Raw genomic sequence first — 22,543 nt, 5'->3', positions numbered from 1 at the left:
TGCAGTCCCCGGGCAGACGGCTCCGGGACAGGCAGCCTGGAGGGCACGGGCCTGGGAAAGCGCTGCGTCCCTGTGCAGGGCCAGCTGCCTCAGGCCGACAGGATGCAGGACCGGCGGCCCACAGGCCCAGGGCCGGCCCGGTGCTCAGAGGCGGGCTCGGCGGCCTCTGCCTCTAGTCTGTTGTCTGCTCACTTATTTTCAGGTATCTCTTGCATGCTTTTGTTGCATGTGATATAATTCTTTTATGTCAGAACAAGGGATCTGAGCCCTGGGTCGCCCCACGAAGCCTGGAACTCCCGGGTCGCGTCTAGGCCCTGTTGCTGTGTTCATTCATTCGCAGATGTGGGAAGTGCTCCAGATCCTCAGGAAATCAGTTATGTGGAAATGGGTCTGCGTTGGAGGTGCCAAACGTAAATCAGCAGTTACTGTGAGCCACCTCGATACCGCGGGCCGGTGCTGAGCATGGAAGGTGCTAGTTATCTTATAGCCCAACGGGGGTAGCTGTGGCTGTCCCCATTGTGGGTCTTTGGACCTTTCTGTTACCACAGCGCGCCTTCACAGTGTCCTCCCCGGGGCGAAGCCCGGCCGCGGAGGTACTATGGAGAAAACAAAATGTTCTCCAAATCAAGGTCTGTCTTGGGGAGGCTGGGGGATGGAGCCTAGCAGCGCCTCCTGAGCATGAGGATGGCTCTCTTTGCACCTGTCCAACAGGTTCGCGTCTTCTAAGCACCGAGGGCCTTATTGATGAGGGGAGAGGCGAGGTGACCTCTCGTCTAAATACCTCGCCCGAGAGTTTACGGCGATGCTGTGGTAAGGACATCGTCGTCATTGTCTTACCGGTTAGCAGTGTTATCTCAGGTGTTCAGTGTTGTCATTATTGGGGCGTGTGCGTGGACCCCTGTCTGTTTCACAGCTGCAAGGTGAGGGAGAGGTCACTTGACAGCATCCTGCCCCAGCCTGCAGAGCTAGGCTTCCTTCCGCTTCTGGGACCCTGGCCACTTCCCCGAAGCCTGCTGGAAGAGGTGAGACAGGTCAGGACGGCTTTGAGGGCTATAGTGCAGCCCTCGCTTAATTTTAAATGAACGAGTCTGATTATTAGAGCCATATTACTTACCAGCAATAACTTCCTTTGGGCACCACTTACAGCCATGTTGAAAATTTTATTTTGCCTTCAGAAAAAGGTATACTTTTAAATCCCCCCCCCCAACTTCCCTGTGGAAAATTGGTTTTCTTAATTTAGCGATCTTGTAATTTTTCTCATTAAAAAATGTGTGGCATGTGATAGCATTAGATCTTTTCTAAATTGGAGTGGCTTAAGTGGGCTGACATATGTGCTGTAGTATAATTGTGCTGTGTTTTTGGAGCTCCAGTGAGTAATTACATCCATAAACTTATTGTCTATGGTAAAATATGTTAACTGGTCTCTGACACAAAATTCATTAATTTGAATCAATATATAATGTTCTGAAATGCTCTAACAAAGGATCAATGACTGATGGGTCTGATATAGTCCAAGACCCAAATTTACTTTATGGACAGCAGTAAACGTAAACATTGTCTAAATAGTGAGTCAATACTGTGATTCCCCAAACGCACATACTGTGGAGCCTGTATGAAATTTGAACTATGACATGGGCTCAGTAATCGAATTCACTCATTTCTGAAACACGGTATCCTGAATATTTTTGATCTTTACAATGCTGAGCTACCTTTCAGAAATGGTCTTGGAACTTTAAACCTTCAAACGCTTCCTGCTAGATGTGGATGCTGAGGTCCTGGAGGCTGAGGGAGGGGAGGCACTGGCCCTCAGCGACGTCTCCTTTGCTCCCTAAACCTCAGGGAGTCCCAGAGCCACCTTCTCCATGGATCTTGGCAGATCCCACGGCAACTGGCTTTCTGCTCTCCTAACGTGGAAAACCTTTAAAAGGCAAAGAGAAATGTACCTGGGCTGGGAAGGACATTTGAATTCAAAGTAAGAATTTCATCAGGAACCCAATCTTTTGACTTGAGACTGCAGACCTACCAAAATTACATTCAAGTGAGGAAAGGAAACCCCATCCTTAGCTGTGTGGAGCTTTCACAGATAACACCTCGTTCACCCCCTCAGCATTTCTGAGAAGCCAGAGCCAGGGAAGAGCAGTACTTGTGGCCTCTCCTCAGAGTGTTTGCCTCTCCTCCCATCCGACGCGCCCGTCCGCAGTGCCTCGGCGCTGACTCACGTCCCGCACTCAGAGCAGCCGGGCAGGCCTCGGGGACGGCGCAGGCTGAGCAGATGGGGGGACGGGGAAGCAGCTCCTGCCGTTGCTGCCCTTAACTTTTGCTCAGTGATCTGTGGGTACCCCATAGCTTCTTTTGGACCCCCAGTCACTTTGCACCTTTCCTGTATCCCTCTCTCCTCCCCCCCCTCACCCTCCCCTTTTCCTTCTTTCCTTCCTCCCTCTACTCACCTCCTCATCGGACCTGCATCAAAGGGCCCCTGCCCTCTGGCGTCTGGTTGGGTTCAGCCCGATGTGGGAGCAGGAGACAGGAGACAGGAGGGACAGAATATAGCAGAAGTCCTTGTTCTCGTTGGCACAGGCGGCTGAGTGCTCTGCTGACAGCAAGGGCACCTGGCAGGGGACCCTCCTACCCAGCTCTGCTTCAGGTTCTGGAAGCAGCTCCCCCCCTTTGCCCCTCTGGCTCAGGGGTGGGGTGGCAAAGGAGCCCTGCTCCTTTTACTTCTTTGTAAGTACTAATTCCCTCACCAAACCACCCTGCTGGAACCTGAAACACTGCGTGATTCTGCATCATCTATATAAGTTTGTTTCATTTATTGGTTTGATAATTACTTACCCAGCCCCCACCAAGTGCCAGGTAGACAACTAATCACACAGAGCTCCTGGTGTTGTGGAGCTTATTGAGAAAAAGATAAAAGACTCGCATATACATGTATGAGCCCTACATTACAGTGTCATGTCGTGTCAGGTAGTGATAACTGTAATGAGGCAAAGGGGGTGACGGAGGGTCCTCTTTCAGGGGAGGGGACATTTGAGCATTCCTAAATGAAGTCAGTCGGCATGCTTTGCAAAAATACTTTAAAGAAGTGTTTTCTAGTGAAGGGAATCACAGGAACCCTGCGCTGGGAAAGTGCTTGAAGCGTTGTCAGAGTGGAGGAAGGTGGAGGTAGCAGTCGGGATTCAGACAAGGGCTAGGGCTGGGTTGTTCCATGCTTTACGGGCCCTGCAAGGACTTTGGGTGAGTGGAAGAGAAAGATACTGGAGGTTTTGGAGGAAAGTAACACTTTATTAGGGTGGCTCTGTCTGCTGTTGGGAGCAGAGACTCTGCGGAGAGCAAAAGTAGCAGAAGAGAGATGTCGGGCTACTGCTGGAGTGCAGATGAGCTGGATGGGGTTACAGGTTGAACTGTGTCTTCCCTGCAAATATGTTGAAGTCCTGACCCCTGTCCTTCAGAATGTGACTTACTTGGTGATAGGGCCTTTCTAAGTTTAAAGGAAGTTTTTATGGTGATTTCTAATCCAACATACCTGGCGTCCTTATAATAAGAGGAAATTTGGCCACAGAGACAGACACACAGAAAAAAGACATTGTGAATAGATGTAGAGAGGACGGCTGCGTAGAGGCCAAGGAGAGGGGCCCGGAACAGAGCCTGCCCTACTGCCCTCCGAAGGAGCCAGCCTCGCACACCTTGATTTTAGACCTCAGTTCTCCAGAACTGTGAGCCAATAAATTTCTGTTATTTAAGCCAACCAATAGGTGGTGTTATGGCAGCCCTAGAAACTCATACAGACAGGTGGCTTAGATGAGGTGGTTAATGCTAAAAGTAAGAGAGGTTGAATTTGAAGTATACTGGCCCATTGGGACTGAGATTAAAAAAGAGACAGGGAATGGACATGGAACACAGTGTGGTATTTGCGGGGGGTGGAGTTGGAAGAGGGCATGGGAGGATACATGGTGATGGGAAAAATATAAAATAAAATAAAAACTCAAAAGAAAAAGAAAAGAAAGAGCAGAGTTGATTCCTGGGTCACTGACCAGAGCAGCTGGGCGAATGGTGGTGCCCTTTCCTGGAGAACACTGGGGAGGGCAGATTTAGGGGGCAGGGGTCAAGAATTGGTCATGGACCTGTGACATTTGCCATCTCTGTTTGACATCTCAGAGTAGGCAGTTGAAATCGAGGGGGAGATGTTATGGCAGAATCATAAATGCCAGCTTATGGTGACCATTTCTCTCCCGAAACAAAATAAAAACAATACAAAACGGCAGAGCCTGGCCGGTCACTCCCACTGTCTGCCACCCAATGTAGTGTCGACGCCACCGGTTGCCATAGATGACTCTCGTCAGCACACAGATATTTTTACATAGCGTTTAACGTATTTATCTTAATACATATTGGGGAAAAATGTAAGTGGCACAACAAAGCCATGATTTCAAGATGTAATTACTTAGGTCATCATTAAAATCGAAGTATTTAAGTTTTGAAAGTGGAAAAATCTTTTTAAATAAAATAAGAAAAGAATAGTATGCATAGTAGATATAGTGCATATAGTATACGGCTATGGGGAGACGTCAGTAAGGCAGTGACTGAAGTTTGGGATGCAGCCCGAAGCGTTTGTAAGGAGCTTCTAGGTGAGTCCTGTCATCACAGTTTAAGAACCTCTCCCTTGGTGGGGTTTTTCCCTGCAGGTCAGACCATCATTTACCTGAGGAGGAGCTAGACTAGGTTAGAAAGTAAAGTGCATTGCTGACAGTATTGACAGCTGTTGTTTCATGATGTAAAATATGCGCCTTATGGAGTATAACCCCGAGAAAAGTTAGAAAGCTGCTGCCTTTGGGTTCGCATTCAGGGGTGGGGGTGCCCTTTCCCAACCCAGTTTTGGTGACTCTCCCTCCTCTTGAGCCAAGTCGAAAAATCTGGATTTGAAAGGAGACAAGAAAAAATGATGTGTTTTCATCTTTACAAGGTTATTAATTACGAAGGTTTTATAAATTATTGTGTGATTAGTTCCATGGATTTTAGAAGCCTATGATGTTATCACCAAAAATGTGCCCTGCCTTCTAAATGGCACATTTCTCCCTCATTCATTTGGGTTTCTGATTCCTGTTTTGATATGCTTGGTAGCTGTTAAGTCTTCTCAGCTTGTGAATTCTTTAAAACAATTTATTTTCACTTTACATGGTCCTAGGTTGCTTTATGGATGTATGGGAGCCTCTTTACTCAGCCTTAGTACTTACTAAGTTTCTTCCTTTCTCCCTCCCTCCCTCCCTCCCTCTTTCCCTTCCTTCCTTTTTTTTTTCTCATTTCTTATGTTAAAATCTCTAGACTGGAAAGGTCTGATGGTAGATTTAAAAATAATAACGGGACTAATGCCAGAATTATAGATACGCTTAGTTTTAAATTTTCCTTGTGGATCTGATTTTGAGACAGAGTAATTTATACTTGATTTAAAGAATTAGGCTTTTAAATAATCTGATGTCAGCCATGAAAGTCATTGGGTCCATTATTTCACACCTGATATGTTGTTTTCCACAGAGCATTCTTGTAAATATGCTTATATGATGCAAATTAGGCTAAAGCACTATGCTATCAGATCTGTAATGTTTAGGGAGCAATAATTTCTTTAAAAAGTATGATCTGTGGTGTTAAGGGATGTTTATAATTTCTAAAGTGACTTAGTTAACAGGAGAGGGCTTGATGAAAGCATTTAGCATGGAGATGAAATATGTCTCATTAAGTTTCCAGATTATGCACATGTCAGCACTTCTTTTGTCATTTTTTAATAGTTTATTTACATAACTGAAGGTTGCTACTTATTAGTGGTGGTTATCCCAGCAAAGTGATTTTGGTTAAGTTGACCTAAGCAATATAATGCACTTCTGTTTTCACAAAAGTAGTGGTGAGAATCCACCCTCCTAGTCCCGCCCCCTCGCTGGTACCGGAGGAGTCCTATTTGCATATGTAAATAAGCCATTCAGTTGAGAGCCCCATGGGGCCGCCCAGGTTTTTAATCTGTTATTTTGCTAATGTTGATGGCTTTAGCCAGGAGGTAACTGGTTCCAGAAGACTGATGTCTCAGCCTGGAATGACAGATACCAGGATCTGAAGGCTGTCATTTAGCAGGATGGACGGATTCCTGTGACTAAGAATTTGGGAAAAGAAATTGAAGTCACAAATTTTGCCTTTAACGTTGGCCTGAGAGGTAGAATTTGATGTTTTTCTTGAACAGGGAAGACTACACGCGCACATTTGTTTTGTAGGGAGATTGGTTCCCTGCAATACCATGTATGAGAGCCCTGTTTGCTTTTCTAAAACGGTAAAGGATTTCATAATGGGCTGATGGAGCTGACTGTGCTCGAGGATGCATCGTTTGTCCCACTCCGGACATGCCAGGGGATCTGGCCGGTACCAAGACTGGAGAGGGAAAGGAAAAGCTTTTACTAAATTAAGGCCTCGCTGAGGTGAAGCAGGCACGCCCAGCGTCTAATGAATTAAATTCTTCTCGAAGGTTCCTACCCAGGACCTCGCTGTGCGCACCTTTTCACAAAGCCTCAGTAGCATCAAACTAACTGTAGCCCTGGCCAGTTTGGCTCAGTGGCGAGAGTGTTGGCCCACGGACTTGAAGGGTCCCGGGTTCGATTCCTGCGTGTGGGAGACAACCAATGTTCCTCTCTAAAAACTGATTCTAAAATACAGGAGCAACTGACCACCACCGACTTCTTTTTCAACAATAAAAAATAATGTGACTGTTTTATGAACAACTAAGATTGGTTTAAGGTATGAGTCATATAGGGAAAAACTTGCAGTGAGCTGTTCCCATATCCTTTATTTTCACTCCATAGACAGACAATTCATTAAAATGACATTAATCTTTCAGGCTGTTCTTTGGTTTCTATTAAGATGTATTACTGGAATCTGTGTAAATATATTGATTATTTCATAGACCTATTTGTTCATCAAAAGCCAACTATTGCAGATTTCTTGTACTTGATAATAAATGAGATAAAATGGAGACCAGGTTTCAAAATCCCAGCCATCCCCTCTGTTCCCCTCGAAGGACATGCTTGCTCTCTTTCCACCAGCCTTCTGCATACTGGGGGATGGAGATTCAGATTCTAGGTTTAATATCAACATCTGTCCCCTGCTGAGTTCATGGTGCAATTAGCTAATTAAAAGAAAATAACATTTTCACCTTGGAGTCGGAAGAAGAGCAATAAACCACAGGCCCAGGATTTAATTTGCACGTTGACTGTAATTGTGTATTTAACGCCGAAATTAATTTTTTTCCTGAAGAGTAGGAGCCTGGCACTGTGCACTGCACCTCTTAACTGGGATGTAATCATTCCAGAGGGACTCTAATAAGGGCAGGTAGTTCTCCAGATACGTTCATGAGGATAACTACTTATTTACATCTGATAACTTTTTTAGGGAATAAAAAGCACTAAAACCACTTTCTGATAAACCATTATATTTAAAGGAGAATTTTCAGATCAAGCCAAATAATCTGTGATTTAAAAAAAAAAAGCTATTTCTCATGTAAAAACAATTGATTGTATTGAATGGGAAGCCTTACTTGGTTTTTTGTTTGCTTTTGTTTGGCCAAGTATTCGGTGAATTAATGAGCATCGTTTCTGCTGTTAAAGCTGTGATACATTTTCTAGGTCAGCTGAGTTTCAAGACTCTTTTCCTGCTTTTTTTTGCTTTCTTTCAGAAGAGGGTAGGGAAAGAATGCATGTTGGCAGGACGGTTACTAGGAAAAATATAATCCTGACTTGCAATCTGCTACTTATGACATTTTCTTTTTGAAAGGTAAGCATTATGCTTTGGACAGCGAAGCAGTGATTGTTGGCAATTCAAGTAGGTGTGATTGATCCATGTCTTAGAAGTAATAGAGCTGTTATTCCTAGCAGAGGAAAAGAATTCTTAAGTATTATAATATAGACATTGCATTTTTACTTAAGTAGATCTTCTCGCTGTCTATCAACACAGCCAGGCAGACGCTACCCCTCATCAAGGGCCATTTGGCTCCCTGTATAGTCTCTCACTTGGACCAGGGGTTTTAAGCCCCCAGCGGATTTCTCAAACATGTCTCTGTTGCTTTCATCTCCTCATGCCTGGAGTCAGTGCTCAGTGCATAGTGCTTGCTTCCTAAATCCTTGTTTACTATCGTCCAACTATGAAAAATGGAGAAGTGAAACACTCTGTTTATGGAGACCCCTATTCCAGATTCCCCTTTAAAATGTAATTCTTTGTGTGGTTTTTTGTTTTTGTTTTGTGTGTGTGTGTGTGTGTGTGTGTGTGTGTGTTTGGCATGGAATGAGCAATGGAGAGGTGTTAAATATTTCTCTGTGGTCCATTTGTCTCACACACTCACACACACTCGCACACACACACACACACACGGAAGTTAGTTGGGTTGGACTAACCTTCTACATAGTTTAAGGTATAAACTTAATGCTAAATCTCTGTTTGAACCAATAAAATTTAATTGCATTTGGGAGCAGAGATTTCAGCAGCTGCCAGACACCAGGAGTTCTGCCAGGATGATGGAGAGAGGAGCTTCTAAGACAGGAGATGTTTTTCATGGTTTTAAGGGAGACTGTGATTTCCATGTCGTTTTTGGGATGTCCAAAAGGGTGGCAAGTCTAACTCTAAGCATACGCCCTAATGCCTTCTATTATTCCTGGAAGATGCATTTTATGTTCAGGCAAATAATGTTGCAGTTTTCCCTTATCCTTGAAATATTGTGAGAGACAACACCAGGTAATAGAAGAATGAATATTTGGTGGGAAATGTCTTACTTCTGGGCTGTGTCCATGGCTTTATTACACACCTGCGTATACAAGGCTGTTTAACAAAATGACTGCACATGGCATGTGCTCTGTGGGGGAAACCTGTCGAGTGTTTTATAATTAGATTTTCGCTAAACAAACGAAGTACAGTGCTGTTAAACACTGTCCCTCTCCCTTTTCTGACCATTTTCCCATCACCCCACGCCCCACTGCTCCCTTCCCACCCCTCGATCATCCCCATCTTCACTCACTGTCAGGAAGGGCAGCCTCCGAAGAGCCATTTCAACTCAGCCCGACATCGCCAGAGACTAGTGGACCCTGCTGCTTCAAAAGTGAGTGTGTCCCGGCGCCTGGCGGTGGGGGGGCAGGGCCGTGCGGTCCCTCTGCAGAACACGGGCATGTGGCTTTATTTATGTTGGCATATGTGAAGGCCTCTAAGGAGGCCCCATCTTTTCTGTTAACTCAAGACCGTCCACACCAGTGGACTTCTGGTAAATGTTTACCAACCAGCCCTGGAACAAACAAAACCCTGCGAGAGGTAGCATTTGCTGGTTTCTGTGGTGTAAGTGCTCCCACCACGGCCAATTTCCAGTAGCAGCGGGAGGAAACAACTCAGAGCTGGGAAGAGAGGCTCAGCAGAGCGCTATTTATAATTTATCCACCATCTAGATATGATTGATGTAACACCAGTAAAAGGTAGCAAAATAATTAAGTGATCAGTTTTGACGATTACCGTTGGTTTCAATATAATGTATATATAGGGTGTCCCCAAAAATGTATACTCACTTTAAGAGCTGATAACTCACTTAATTTTATGTTCATACACGATGACTTTATAATCATTCAAAGTGTGTATACATTTTTGGGGGACACCCTCTGTTTAATTGAAAGCTTAGATATTTTTAATTAAGGATAATGGCTGCGTTTAACAACCGGCTTGTAAAAATACCCAAAAGGTTTATAGAGCCGGTGCAGGTCGGCTGCAGTGCAGCAGTGGTGTGTGTTACGTATTTGTTACAGCAATTTACTCATGTCCACTCTTAGGTTCTGTTTGACAAGTAGTAACAGCCACAGGAAAGTGGCTGAGGTTTGAGGCAGAGGTTTGCTAATCCCACACAGCCAGTAAATTGCAAGCTAGTTCTGCTACATACAGACTTTTATGAAGCAAACGTTTATTAATAAAGGGGCACAAAGCATTCCTGCAGCCTCTCCTACAAACTCACTGGAGTCCCTGCTCTCTGGCCTGGTACGTGCTCTAATCAGACCTTGTTGGCAAGTTCCACTCAAGGTAGACAACCTGACGACTCTCCAGAGCAGGATTCTTTCACTTTTATTTATTTATTTTAATATATCTTTATTGATTTCAGAGAGAGGAAGGGAGAGGCAGAGAGAGAAACATCAGTGATGAGAGTCATTGATCAGCTGCCTCCTGCACGTCCCCTGCTCGGGATCGAGCCCTCAACCTGGGCATGTTCCCCGACCCCACTGAGCCCCGCCCCGCCCCGCCAGCAGGACTCTCTCACCCTTAAAGCGAGTGCATCACGCTCTGACCCGCCTGCTGGGCACAGGCCCTTGGAGCAGTTGCACCTTGGGAGCCAGGCCCGGGAGACACGTTCCAGGCCTCCCTAGATTCTGAGGCCCTCTCCATTCAGGGTGAAGAATGCTCTAAAATGATTTTTCCACTTCACTTATCTTAAATACCACTAGTTTCAACAATGAAAGCCTGTTTTTAATGTCCATTATGCTGATTGTTAAGCCACAAGTTTTGATTTCAGCAAAGAAAATTTGTTTCAGCATGCCGGTGGACAGAATCTCCGGCGTTGACTGAGAGATTGATCCCTCTGATATGATGCTGGTCAACTACCCGGGGGAGTAAATTCTGATTAAGCCCACTGACTGCGTACAGGATATAATTTTAACTTATACATAATGCAATTGACCCCTGAACAATGCAGGGGTTGGGGGCACTGACCCCCATTCACCCCCGGTTGATAATCCATATATAATTTTTGACTCCCCAAAGCTTAACCACTAATAGCCTTCTGTTGACTGGAAGTCTTATTAATAACATAAACAGCGTATTAATACATATTTTGCATGTTATACGTATTAAATACTATATTCGTACAATAAAGTAGAGAAAAGAAAATGTTATTAAGAAAATCATAAGGAGGAGATTTTTTTATTTCTTGAAAAAATAATCTCCATAGAAGTGGACCCACGCACTTTAAACCCGTGCCGTTCAAGGTCAGCTGCACTCCATTCCCTGTGCGGGGTGTTTGAAGCCAGACTCCGGGTGTCACAGCCCTTTGTTACATTTCTTAACATTTCTTAAGCACTGAGGCAGTCTCTCCCTCTCCCCCAAGCTCCAGACCACTCCCTCGCCTCAGCATCCTTGTGATGAAGTCATGGGCGTTTTCTTGGTACGTGAGGGGCAAAAATGAATGAACCAGCTCTGAATAAGTCGCATGGTTTCACCATGTCAGGTGTGAGCTTTGCCGGGTAGAGCGCAGCCCAGAGTACAGCAGGGCCTTCTGGCCCCCGGAGGGCTTAGCCAGTGGAGCAGTGAAGCCTCCGGACTTGCCCATCCCGTGGCCCACCCAGCAAGCACCTCTTGGGCGGTGCTGTTGGAGGCCCACAGGCGGCGTGGGCCTTCGCTCCCCTCTCTTTCTCTGGGTTCATCTCATGCCCCGGCGTTGCGGGAGCTCCTGGGCCTCCCCATGCAGGGTGCTGTGTAAGCTGCTTGTCTTCTCCTGCTGGTGAGGGTCTCTTTGTTGCCCCAATTTTGTTGTGACTGAGCATCGTGGCTTCTTTTTCTCGACACAAGCTCCACGAGGAACTCATTAAACTGCTGCAAACATGTCTGGGGCCTTAATGTGCTGTGTAAATAGGTCCAGCCACGTTACCAAATAAGTTGTAAAGGTCAGATCCTTCAATCCCCAAAATGCGGCAGTCGTAGGAACTCGAGAAGGGCCCCAAAATCTTTTCTAACATTAACAAGCGACAGGGGAAGCCACGGTTTGTGTGCAGATGTGTTACCTGGACAGTAAAAAGCAAACGGAAATGTGCGTGCGTGTCGCCAGGGACCTTTCATTGTAAGCACATTAGTTTGGAATCTGCACTGTATTAATTCCACTCAATAATCTGAGTTGTAGTAAGGGACTCTAGCAAATTACAGGTGCCCATGGTCGGGGGGTCTGTGACAATTTATGGCAAACCAGCTGCCAAATCCTTTGGGAACATGGATTTTGTTGGGAGTCCACATTGCATAACTTCGAAAGAAGTATGGGGAGGTAGAGACATTGTTTCCCAGCAGCCATGCAGAGTGGTGGCAAAAATACACGAGACTGGGCTGGACACTGAGCTTTGTCATAAACCAGCTCTGGTCTTGGGGAGCCACAGAGTACTGAGCCCCCATTGCTCTAGGTCTTCTCTCCCATAAAATGCGGAGAGTATAGGAAATGTCCCCTTAATTAAATTATGGAATTAGCTTTCTTTTCCTCAAGGCTATTTATAACTAGATACTTTAGCATTTAGTGTGAGACTTTGGAATGGCATTTCTCAATCCTAAAATCCCTCTACAAATGGCATCATTTGTCATTACTTGCAGAGCATGGTTACTAGGCAGTCTTCTATCAGCGTCCTCAGTGGGAGTTACTTTTTAAAACAGAATTACCTTAAAGCTATGGGGAAAATATAGACCAGAAATAAGGGGCTTGCTTTCTGCTCAAGGAGTGGCATATATATATATATATATATATATATATATATATATATATATATATACATATATACCCTGAATTTTTTCCTTTAGTCTCAGAAAGCCTGTTGTGCTTTGAGTATAGGAAAACAAGCTTTTAAAACTGTTTTATTTGAATGAGAGTAAAGGGTTGGGGAAAATCAGAGGTACCTAATGTACCTCTAATTGGCTATGCGTGTCCCCTGGGAATTTGTAGAGTGCCTTTCACTCTGAAAATATGCCCACCTGCCTCTCCTCCAGTACGAACTGTCACATAGCAAATGAACAAAGAATGAAGCAAAGCAGGCAACAGGAATAACAGTTAAAGACCACAGAGCGGTTATTTGTGAAGCTGGTAAAGGCCTCTGTTAAATAATAGTCAGTTTGATATGGGAGCATCGGGGACGCGATCTGGGGAGACGGCGGTGGACAGAAAAGGCCCCGAGTGTACGGAGAATTAGTTTTCAAATCTCCTGGCATTTCAGCACAAAAGGATGATGCAGATTTATTCTAAACGAGCTGTCATTTTCCATTGGAAGCTTTGCTGATCCAGAAAAAAATAGCTTCGTAAAGATTGTATTGAAATTTTGAGCCTGCGAGAGTGAATAGTGGTGCGCAGAGCATCTGATAAATTTCAGAACCAGAAAGTGTTGTAACCTTCTACCCTCTTCCAAAACAGCAACCAAACTGCCACAGGCACGGATAATCCGGCTACCAGAACCCTGCTTATAATTCGAAAATACATTGTTTCAATCTGCTGTAGGGCTTGAAACATCCTTTATACTAATTCTCAGTGATCTCCCTCCCTTTTACTAATGAGAACAAGGTGTGTCAACCCTGGCCGCCTCCGCTGGGACTATAAACCCAGGGCTATCTCAGAGCAGATGGTTTTCTTTTCTCACCACTCTAAACCTTTTAGGATTGATCCTGTTTTCATTTTTACCTGTCTGAAGAGTAAATGTGTTTTGAGACCTTCGAAACCCAGTGTTCGAGGGGACAAGAAGCTGCATTGACCCGAGTTCATAGTAGCAAAGATGATGTAGAATAAAGGCAATGAAATCATGGAATTGTGTTTCTGTCTATAATAGCAAAAGAAAATAGGCTGATTTTTAAGCACTAAGGGGATAGGCTTTAAAATAACTACGTTTTTGAGGCTTATTATGCAGTGAATTTCTAGATTGTAATTAACGCCTTCCTAGTCCTAGGAATTTCAAGCGTTAAAGAATAATTTCTTCCTTTTTGGAGGGTGTAATACTTGTTACTATATTTAAGGATGTAGCAAGACGGGGAAGGGGTTGGGAAGACTGGTTGCCATGATTATTTTGGGAGTATTTCAGTCACTTAGCTGTTGTACTTGTAAACTTTTTCACAAAGGCTTCTAGGGCGATCCATTTCTATTAGAAAATTTTGAAGCCACTTATAGTTTTTGTTTGTTTGTCAGCGATCTACAAATTACTTTCGCTCCCAGCTAAGATGGGCGTGAATCTCCTACCTGAAACTTATTAGCTGTGACTTTGGGCCAATTACTAAATCACGATGAGAAAGCCTCAATTTCCTCATCTGAAAGGTGGGAAAGAAAATAATATCCACCTCATCAGATTGTTTGGGGGAATAAATGGATAATGCGTGAACAGTTTTTACTGCTCTGGCAGGCAGTTAATGACACATTGTAGCTGCCCTTCATTGGGAATACTATCATAATGGTTGTTAGGTAATCATCATTCACGTTTTCCAGGATTTTTTTTTTTCCATTTTGTAAAATGAGAGGTCAGGACCAGATGATCTCTGAGAGCATGTCTGCACTGTTACATGTCTGGACAGTTCTGTTTGTTTTCTATTATCTGGCACGCACTCAGCCTTGTGTTAGGCATGGAGGAATGTAACTTGCAAGATTTGGTTCTTACCTTCAAGAATGTACTATAATTAGCAAAGAAATAAAGCAGAGACCATAGTAAATTGTATGGTAACAATATCGTATGGTAACAATGTCGATTTGGAACTGAGGGAGGTCTGTGAGTGGCTGTCAGAAAAGACTTCCTGGAGCTGTTGGGATTTCATCTGGGCCTTGAAAAAAGTGCAGACTTTCTAAACAGCGTGAGTATGGGCAGGGACATTGCATGAATGTATGTAGTAAGATTATCTGCCAGACCAGACAGAGGGGATGTGACTTGATGTGGACGTGGAAGGTAAGCTCAGGGCATGGCCCCCCTGTGGTGGATCGCATGTGGGCTTCGAGATCATGCAGACCTGCTCTCAAATTCTGTGCTCTAGCTCTGTGGGCAAATAACACTGTCTACCTCATTAAGAATGATGTTATAATTAAACGGGCTGGTGCGGCCATCCTGCAGAATAATGGCTTTTGAGGGGAGTGAAATGTCAGAACTTTGTTAGATTAGACACAGCCTGCCCTATGACCCAGCAATCCCAAACCAAGAGGTGGCCTCTGTACAAGGAGACAGATTGTTCTTGCAGTGTTGATGTTGTGCCAGAAAGTTTGGGGGTGGTGTGGGCATAGACATTGAGAGAGTGATGGGGAAATAGGGTGGATACTGTTACATAGCACCCCGCAGTTAGAAGCAACAGCCTGGAGGGACACACAGCAACACGGATGGAGCCTAAAACATAGTGCTGAGTGATTACAAGCAAAAAAAAGAAAGAAAGAAATCCCTAGTACTATGCCTTCAATGTCAATGAAAAATACATGCTCAGCGTGCAATTTACATTTTCTAAGAGCTCATAGGAGGAGCTGAATATCCATCAGGCACGTTGGAAAGGTTGCTTGGAGGCAGGGGGAGGGTGGGGGCGTAGGAGTGGAAAGTAGGTAGTAAGCTGTGCACAAGTTTGCCAGGCAGAGAGGTCACTGCCTTTGGCAAAGCAGCACAGGGAGTTTAGATAACTTGCACAAGGCCACAGAGCTAAGTAGAAGGTGAAGCTAGAATTCAGCCCAGCCTGTCCCTGTCCTGAGCCACCATGCCATGCTCTGCCTCCACCATCTACCAGGGATCAGCCTCTTTCCCAGGCGACGCCCCATACAGAGCAGGGCTTCTCAGGTTCAAAAGGAAGGCGACCACTGCACCCAAGATGCTGTTCTTCTAGCCTCAAGCGCCAGAGACACCTTTGGACTTAGGGACCAACCACTCTCATGCCACCTGACTCCACGCTACTGTGGACCTAGGTGAGGCTGCAAAGCTATCTGAAAAGTGTCTGTTCTCCTTAATGTTTCTACGTGTGTCTATCCGAATTTACCAGGATTTCTGTCTCTTTGGGCTCTAACAGAATTCCAGATCCCAAACAATTCAATTGAAAAATGGGCAGAGAGCACCCCAATTTCTTCAGCCTAATATGTCAGACACAACATACAAGTAATTTTCAGGGAAATGGATTCCCCCTGGATATTTTCCATCTTACTGTCTATAAAGTATTATATAAAAACAGTACTAAAGCCATTACAGGGCTAGACCGTGTCTTTTTGGAATTCCGTGCGATAACTAGCGGGTCCTAGAGCAAACTAAGCCTGGAACGTCGCTGGAAGCAAAAATGACAAAACTGAAGCTGACCTATTTTGGACACATGAGAAGGCAGGGTTCTTGGAAAAGACAATGATGCTGGGAAAGCACACGGCGTCAGGGAAAGGGGAGGACCCGGCGGGAGAGGGACTGACCCCATCGAAGCGGAGGGCGCATCGGCTGGAGACGGCGGTGTGGAGTCGCGCTCACGGGGCCGCCGGGGTCGGACTGACCCGGCGCACGTGGCAGCGGGCACAGGCCTCAGGACCCGCGCCCATGTAGCGGGCAGGCGTGCGGGGTTTCGTTTTTAGAGCTGGAGGGGAGTGTAGCCAGCGCCCCCTGGAGAACCACTCCCTAAACTCCGCTGAAGCACCTTTCTGCCGAGATACAACATATCCACTCGCTGTCCTGCGGACCTGGGGCCCGGGGTTTCTTCTGTAAGAGTAACATATATTTTAAAAGTGCGGCTCCCGATGTATTTCCGCACACTGACTGTCACGTAACGGACCAATAGAGGAAAAGAAATCAGCGTAACTGCCCGGGGAGACCGCCCGATGGCCCCTTCTAGGAATTTTTAAAATGTTTTAAATTCCTATTGTTTGTTTTCAGAGTTTTGTATATTTCCTGACACTGCTTTACAGCATCCTCGTTCGTTCAGTAAAGTGATCTTTGGTCTTGTTTTCGTTTGTTTTTAAGAAAAGGATTGTACTTTGGCCCCGACATACAGGTAAAATAAAGGACAAGGGTAAGGACCAGTCACTGTGGCTTTTATTTCAGTCGCTGAATTTCTATGTAGGTTCGCGTGAATGTTGTGACCGAAACCGTGAAGGAGAGAAAAGCTAGTCGGGCCTGTTTCTGTTTTCCTGGCACAGCTCTTTGCAGCAGTTTCCTTCCCGCACCCCTTCTTTCCCAGCGGGCAGAGATTCATCTGCACAGGTGACCGGTGCAGCCCCACCTCTGCTGTCCTTCTGGGACGATTTTTTCCGAAGGGCTTTGAAAGCTGGTGAGTTGCATTTGTTGACTTTTCTCAGAGTCATCGGAGTGGCGCTGGCCGGGGACTGGTGTAACGAGCTGTTGGCCCAGAGGAGATTAGCAATTTACTTGAGGAAGGGTATAGGAAATCTTTTTAATTTAGAGGTGAAAAGGTCACAGACTGGGTTAAGTACAGGTTACCCAATTTGGCTCTAGATTTATGAAGAATTACGGAAATCATCCCTTTGCCTTCCAGGACGTCTGTATCCTGTTTGTCCCTATATCCCTGTACCCCTCAGGCAAAAAGAAAAAAAAAAATCAGAACATAACCAGCCACTCTAAAAAAGCAATTGAGACATTTAGCCAGGCAGGTGCGATCTTGCCGGGGATTCTGTGGCTTCCGATGGGGCTCTGGAAGGCGTTTGTTTCCAGCAGCACTTGGGGAGAGCGACCTGAACCGCGCAGACACCGCGACGCTGTCACCGGCTCGAGCATCTTGATAGCGCCATTGCCTGTTTTCACATATTTTTCATGTTAAATTTTTATAGGCGCCCCCTTCCCATTACTTCATACACATTTACCTTCTTCCTGCCTGAAAAAGAGATTTAACTCTGGCGTGCCCGAGTTTGGCTTCTTAGTGTTTACTCTGCTCAGGATGCACTGCGCCTCTTGGATATGTGGGTCGATGCCTTCCATCAATTTTTGAGAAGTCCTTGGCCGTTACCTATTCAGACATATCTTCTACCCCATTTTCTGCCCCCCCCCTTCTGTTACCAGAGAAACGCGTGGATGGTCTTTCTCCGTTGCTAGTGGAAGTGGGGTTCTTACGATATCTCGAGATAAAGAATTTTCTGAGACTCACACGGGAGGATGAGTGATTTTTATTTGCGTGAAATTATATCCTTGGGTTTCCAAAGTCCCTTTTCCCTTAACCCAATCCCGGGAGATGTGCTAGAAGCAAAGCCTGTGCCCAGAGTTCCTGTTCCACGGTGGAGCTGGGTCAGGGTTAGCGTTCAGCCGGCGGCAGCGCGTGAGTCCCTTGTGGGTGGGGTCCCCGTGGCCCCTAGCCATGAATGCAGGGGTGTGACAGCCCCCAAGCCAGGAGTCAAGGGCGAGCAGGCAAGCAAAGGCCAGAGAGCAAGGAGCCAACTCCTTCGTTTAGGGGTTTAAGCGTCGCACATCTCCCTGTGCTCGCAGTGGCCCGCCTGCTCTGGCCAGTGACCTGGTCCCGGGTGTGACTGGCAGGCAGTGCCCTCCCTGTGTCACCCAGACTTTACTGGGCGTGCCCGTGACATGTGGCCTTTCCTTTGCTCCTTCCCGGTCATTCAGAACTAGGTTATTACAGAGGTATCCCTTCTGGGGCCCCACTTATACGTGTGTGAGGCGGCTTGATGTTGTCCCGCATGACTCAGACCTCGTGTTTTTTTTTTAGCTTTATTGTTTTGGTGATTCATTTTGGATAGCTTCTTTCATTTGAACTTAGACTTTGCTAAGTCCGTTTAGTTCTGATATCTTTCTGAGGAGCGTTTCCCTTTTGCTCTCTACTGTTATTATAGTTTCTGCCTCCAGTGACATCACCCACGTCTTTATCCATGTCACACGCGTTCGCCGCTGTGTCAGTTAGCGTAGCTACCCTTGAGTGTTCAGTGAGGCCAGCGTCCTGGCTGTCTCTGCATCCGTGTGTACTCCGCTTCTCTTCTTCACTTGAGTCACGACAAATGCTCAGACCCAGCTCAGGGAGAGCGGCACGACTCCGCACCCATCCGAGTGAAATGACCTAGGAGAGTTGCCCCTTTTGCTGGAGCCAACTGCTGTTTACCTCCGTTCCTCCTGGGCTTCTATTCGAGATGTTTGGCTTGTACTCAAAATCATAGACACATGAAGAAGCCAAATCTCCTCTTCCACGTAGGATGTAGACACCCTTACTGTTACCTTAATGGTCAAAACAAGCTGGGTAAGCCTCAAGACCATAGTTTGGAAAAAAAACAAAAAACATTTAAGAAGCGAAGGTCATAAATAAACCTGGAAAAGGTAGATTCCTGCGAGTGATAAACTCTTGAAAGGAAGGAAGAGGCCCATGGCCAGCTCTCCGCCCGGCGGAGGGGCAGGAGGGCTTAGGGAGGAACCAGACAAACCGGTGACGGACTTTCACGTCCAGCTCTTCTGCGCAGCTTCATTCATGTCGTGCAGAACGGTGGCCTCTGGTGCTTGTCTGCATCCTACGTGGAGGCAGGAGTCTCAGAAATAGGAAATTTGCCCCAGGAGATCAGGAAGATTGCCAGTAGGGGAAAGATAACAAAGATGGGCCTTGGCCGTGGATCAGTGGGGGCCCAGTTCTGCTCTCTGCCACTGTTCCGAACCCGTGGGCATGGTGTGGCCCCTACTCCCTGGGCTTGCTTCCTCGTGACTGGAGGCCTGTGGTGTGGTGGCCCGAGCTCCTGCGCCTGTGCTCATGTCTCTGTAGGTTGGCTCACTGTGGTGCACAGGAATTTGCTGTCGTCCTCATTTCCCGTGCTCTCTTGCGTTTGGTGTGCAGTCCTGCAAGGTGTTCTGGGGACGCTTTATGGAATTGCAGCGTGGGGCACCTGCCTCTTCCATCACAGTGCAACACAAGACTGAAGTTCAGTTACTGAGTGCATCACTGGTGAAGTGCATGGAAATTGTGTGCTGTTTTTCTTACAGTCATCCTATTGTTGTACTAAAATAGAGGTTCGGTTAAACCTACATCTCTCAAAGCATGTTTTGCCCGGCCGGCGTGTCTCAGCCGCTGAGCATCAACCCATGGACCTGGAGATGACGGTTTGGTTCTCACTCAGGACATGCCCGGATTGTGGGCTTGATCCCCAGCGGGGGGCGTTCAGGAGGCAGCCGATCGATGACTCTCATCCTTAATGTTTCTGTCTCTCCCTCTCCCTTCCTCTCTCTGAAATCAATAAAAACATTTTTTTTAAAAAACCACACACGCATATTTTGTGTATGTGCCTGAGGGGTGTCCCCTGGTCCCGTTCATTTGGGGGATACTGCATATCATGCCCGTTGCTCTTGTTTAATAAAATGCTAATGATTGTAAGACTCTTGGGGCAATCTTTAAGTAAATTTCCTGAGCTCTATTTAATTATGTGTTTCTCAAACTTATTTGAATACTGAACATTTGCCCAGGACTTTATGGTTTTCCTGATGTGTAATAACCATTAACAAAGTTCTTTTAGAAAACGTGGAGTTAAATGGACCCTGTTGCTCTTCATTTCAGGGAAGATGAATAATTCATATTGGCTGCCTTTCTGTAAACCTAGGAAACATCCTCCTGGCTGCTTTCTGATAAGGAAGCTTGCAGTTTGGGAGGACGGCAGAGCTCTGACCCAGGGCCTCCTACTTATGACAGTGTTAATGTTATAGTGAGATGCCACTGTGGGCGTACACCCGTCCCGGCCGCCTAACTTGTCCAAGGACTATCCTGCTTTGCTGGTCCAGGAAAATAAGCTAGGTCAGCTGTCATATCCCCCCAAATGAAAAAAGACAGCTAGCTGCCTGGCCTGCGGTTGGAAAGAAAGGTCAATCAATACATTACCTTCCCCTCCCTATGTTCCTTGCCTGCCGGCTGAGTTGTGCCTTCTCACTACTGGTGGTAATCTCTTCTGCTAAATTTTATTTTACCCTTGCAAATAGGTTAAAGGAAGGGCACAGTTAATCAAGTCTCCTCTCATATACTTCTGAGCATATACTTGGGGGGAACCTTCCCCCCCCTCCCCCCAGCCCTGCACACTCCTGCTTAGGTGGAGAGCTGTGCAAGTAGCTGGCTTTATTTATTGTGGGAATTTCTCCCAGAGCTCTGTCGTGCCCTTGCACAGGCAGGATGCAAACATGTTTTTGACAGTAGCTGGGATCTGTGTGGAATGGGGGTTTTGCAAAACGTTTCTCAGTCAATATGTTTGCTCGACTTCACCAGCCGTGCGGTGTGATACGGTGCCTCACCAGTACTTGAAGTGGTGTGCAACAGGAGGGCAGAACGGAGCATAGATTTTCTAACACAGGACGTCAGATGAAATGATTTTGTGTACTTTGAAGTGGAAAATTCAATCAGAATTTTCCACACTTTTTAGTTAAAGCAACACTGTGATTTATCGATGAAAGGTGGACTGAGAAAAATACAGAATGCAAACACAGTGGACAACAAATCCAGCATTATTCCCGGTCATCGCAAGAAATACGCTCTCGTAATTTAATGACAGCTGCACAAGATAAAAAGGGTCGGCTGAAAGTACACACTGGAGTGCTTGGAACACAGGCCAGCTTGTTCAGCACGTTGGTGGATACAGATGGAATCTGGCTTTTTAAGAAGTTTGTTTTTCCTTGAGATGGACACCATGCTTGATAAAGGGCAATCACAGCTGCCCAGGTCAGCTATTTTGGCTTTGTTTTAAAGTAGCAGAGCTCATTTAAAAAGCACCTGAGCGTAGCAATAAGAAATTCAAGGAAAGATTCTCTAAGCTTTCATTCAAGTAGGCTTAGAGAATATTTAAATGTATTACTAGTTTTTGTCTGTCTTTTGGTGCACAGAAGATACATCAGCATAACTACCTATTATGTAGATGAACACTTTATACTTTCAAATTGTAAAACTTTAGGGTTGCAATGTCAGATTTGTGCATGAATATTTAAGATAGAATAATAACCTAATATTAGCATGCTCAATGTGTACAAGTCACTTTTCTAGATACTTTATGTGTATTATTTAATCCATGTCAAAACTGTGAGCTCTTACTATCTATAATTTCCAGTGAGGGGAAAAAGCTATAAGAGGGGAACTAATTTGCCCAAGGTCATACTCCTAAGCCAGTCTTCTTGGGCCACTAGGTTTGGTGGCCTCCTTGTGGCTCTGCCCCCACAACACATTCATCTGGTTGTTTGGACTCCATGGGTTAGCAACTTAATTCAGTTAGCTAGTGTATAGCCTTTAGCACATAGGATTTTTATATTTATATAAAAGCGACATATAATCTCTTATATGGGGAATCTAAAATAACTGAATTAGAAACAAACCCAGAGGAGTGGTGGTCACCAGGGGAGGCAGTGGGGAGTGGGAGAGATGTTGTTTAAGGGTGCATCTTTGCAGCTGGTAGGTAAATAAGGCCTGGAGATCGAATTCACAGCACAGTCATTATAGACCCCAAACCTGTATTATAAACGTTAAGCTTGCTAAGGGACTAGATCTTAATTGTTCCCACTACTAGAAGAAAATGATAATTATGTGACACAATAGAGGTGTTACTTAATGCTACAATGGCAATCATGTTGCAATATAAATGTATCCTACCAACATGTTGTACACCTTAAACTTGTACAGTGTTACATGCCAATTATCTCTCTTTAGTAGTCTGTTTTACTTAGTTACTGTTTTTTTGATTTATATATAATTTAACTTAGTGTAATTTAGTTATCTTTTTTAAACTAGCATTTTAAAGTGACAGAATTATTTAAAAGCATTAGTGCAGAGTCATCAGCTTGTCTAAATAGTGTGGCTTTGAAAGGTAGCCTAGGCT

General features: G+C 45.4%; 1 protein-coding gene across 2 annotated transcripts in view; it reads left to right on the top strand.

The window, feature by feature from the left end:
• MAST4 (microtubule associated serine/threonine kinase family member 4) overlaps window positions 1–22,543 on the top strand; it is a 291,926-nt gene that overhangs the window by 25,369 nt on the left and 244,014 nt on the right. The window contains exon 2 of one of the 2 annotated variants that reach the window (XM_081132096.1): window positions 9,044–9,118. The exons of the other annotated variant lie outside the window; for it this stretch is intronic. Within the exon in view, the coding sequence (XP_080988222.1) occupies window positions 9,044–9,118 (75 nt within the window). The remainder of the gene's footprint in view (window positions 1–9,043; window positions 9,119–22,543) is intronic. 2 annotated transcript variants of the gene reach the window in all.

Source organism: Miniopterus schreibersii (genome assembly GCF_964146895.1).
Source record: "Miniopterus schreibersii genome assembly, chromosome: 3".
NCBI classification, from domain to species: domain Eukaryota; kingdom Metazoa; phylum Chordata; class Mammalia; order Chiroptera; family Miniopteridae; genus Miniopterus; species Miniopterus schreibersii.
Note: the sequence above shows the minus strand (reverse complement) of the source record. Positions and strands in the feature narration are given on the sequence as shown.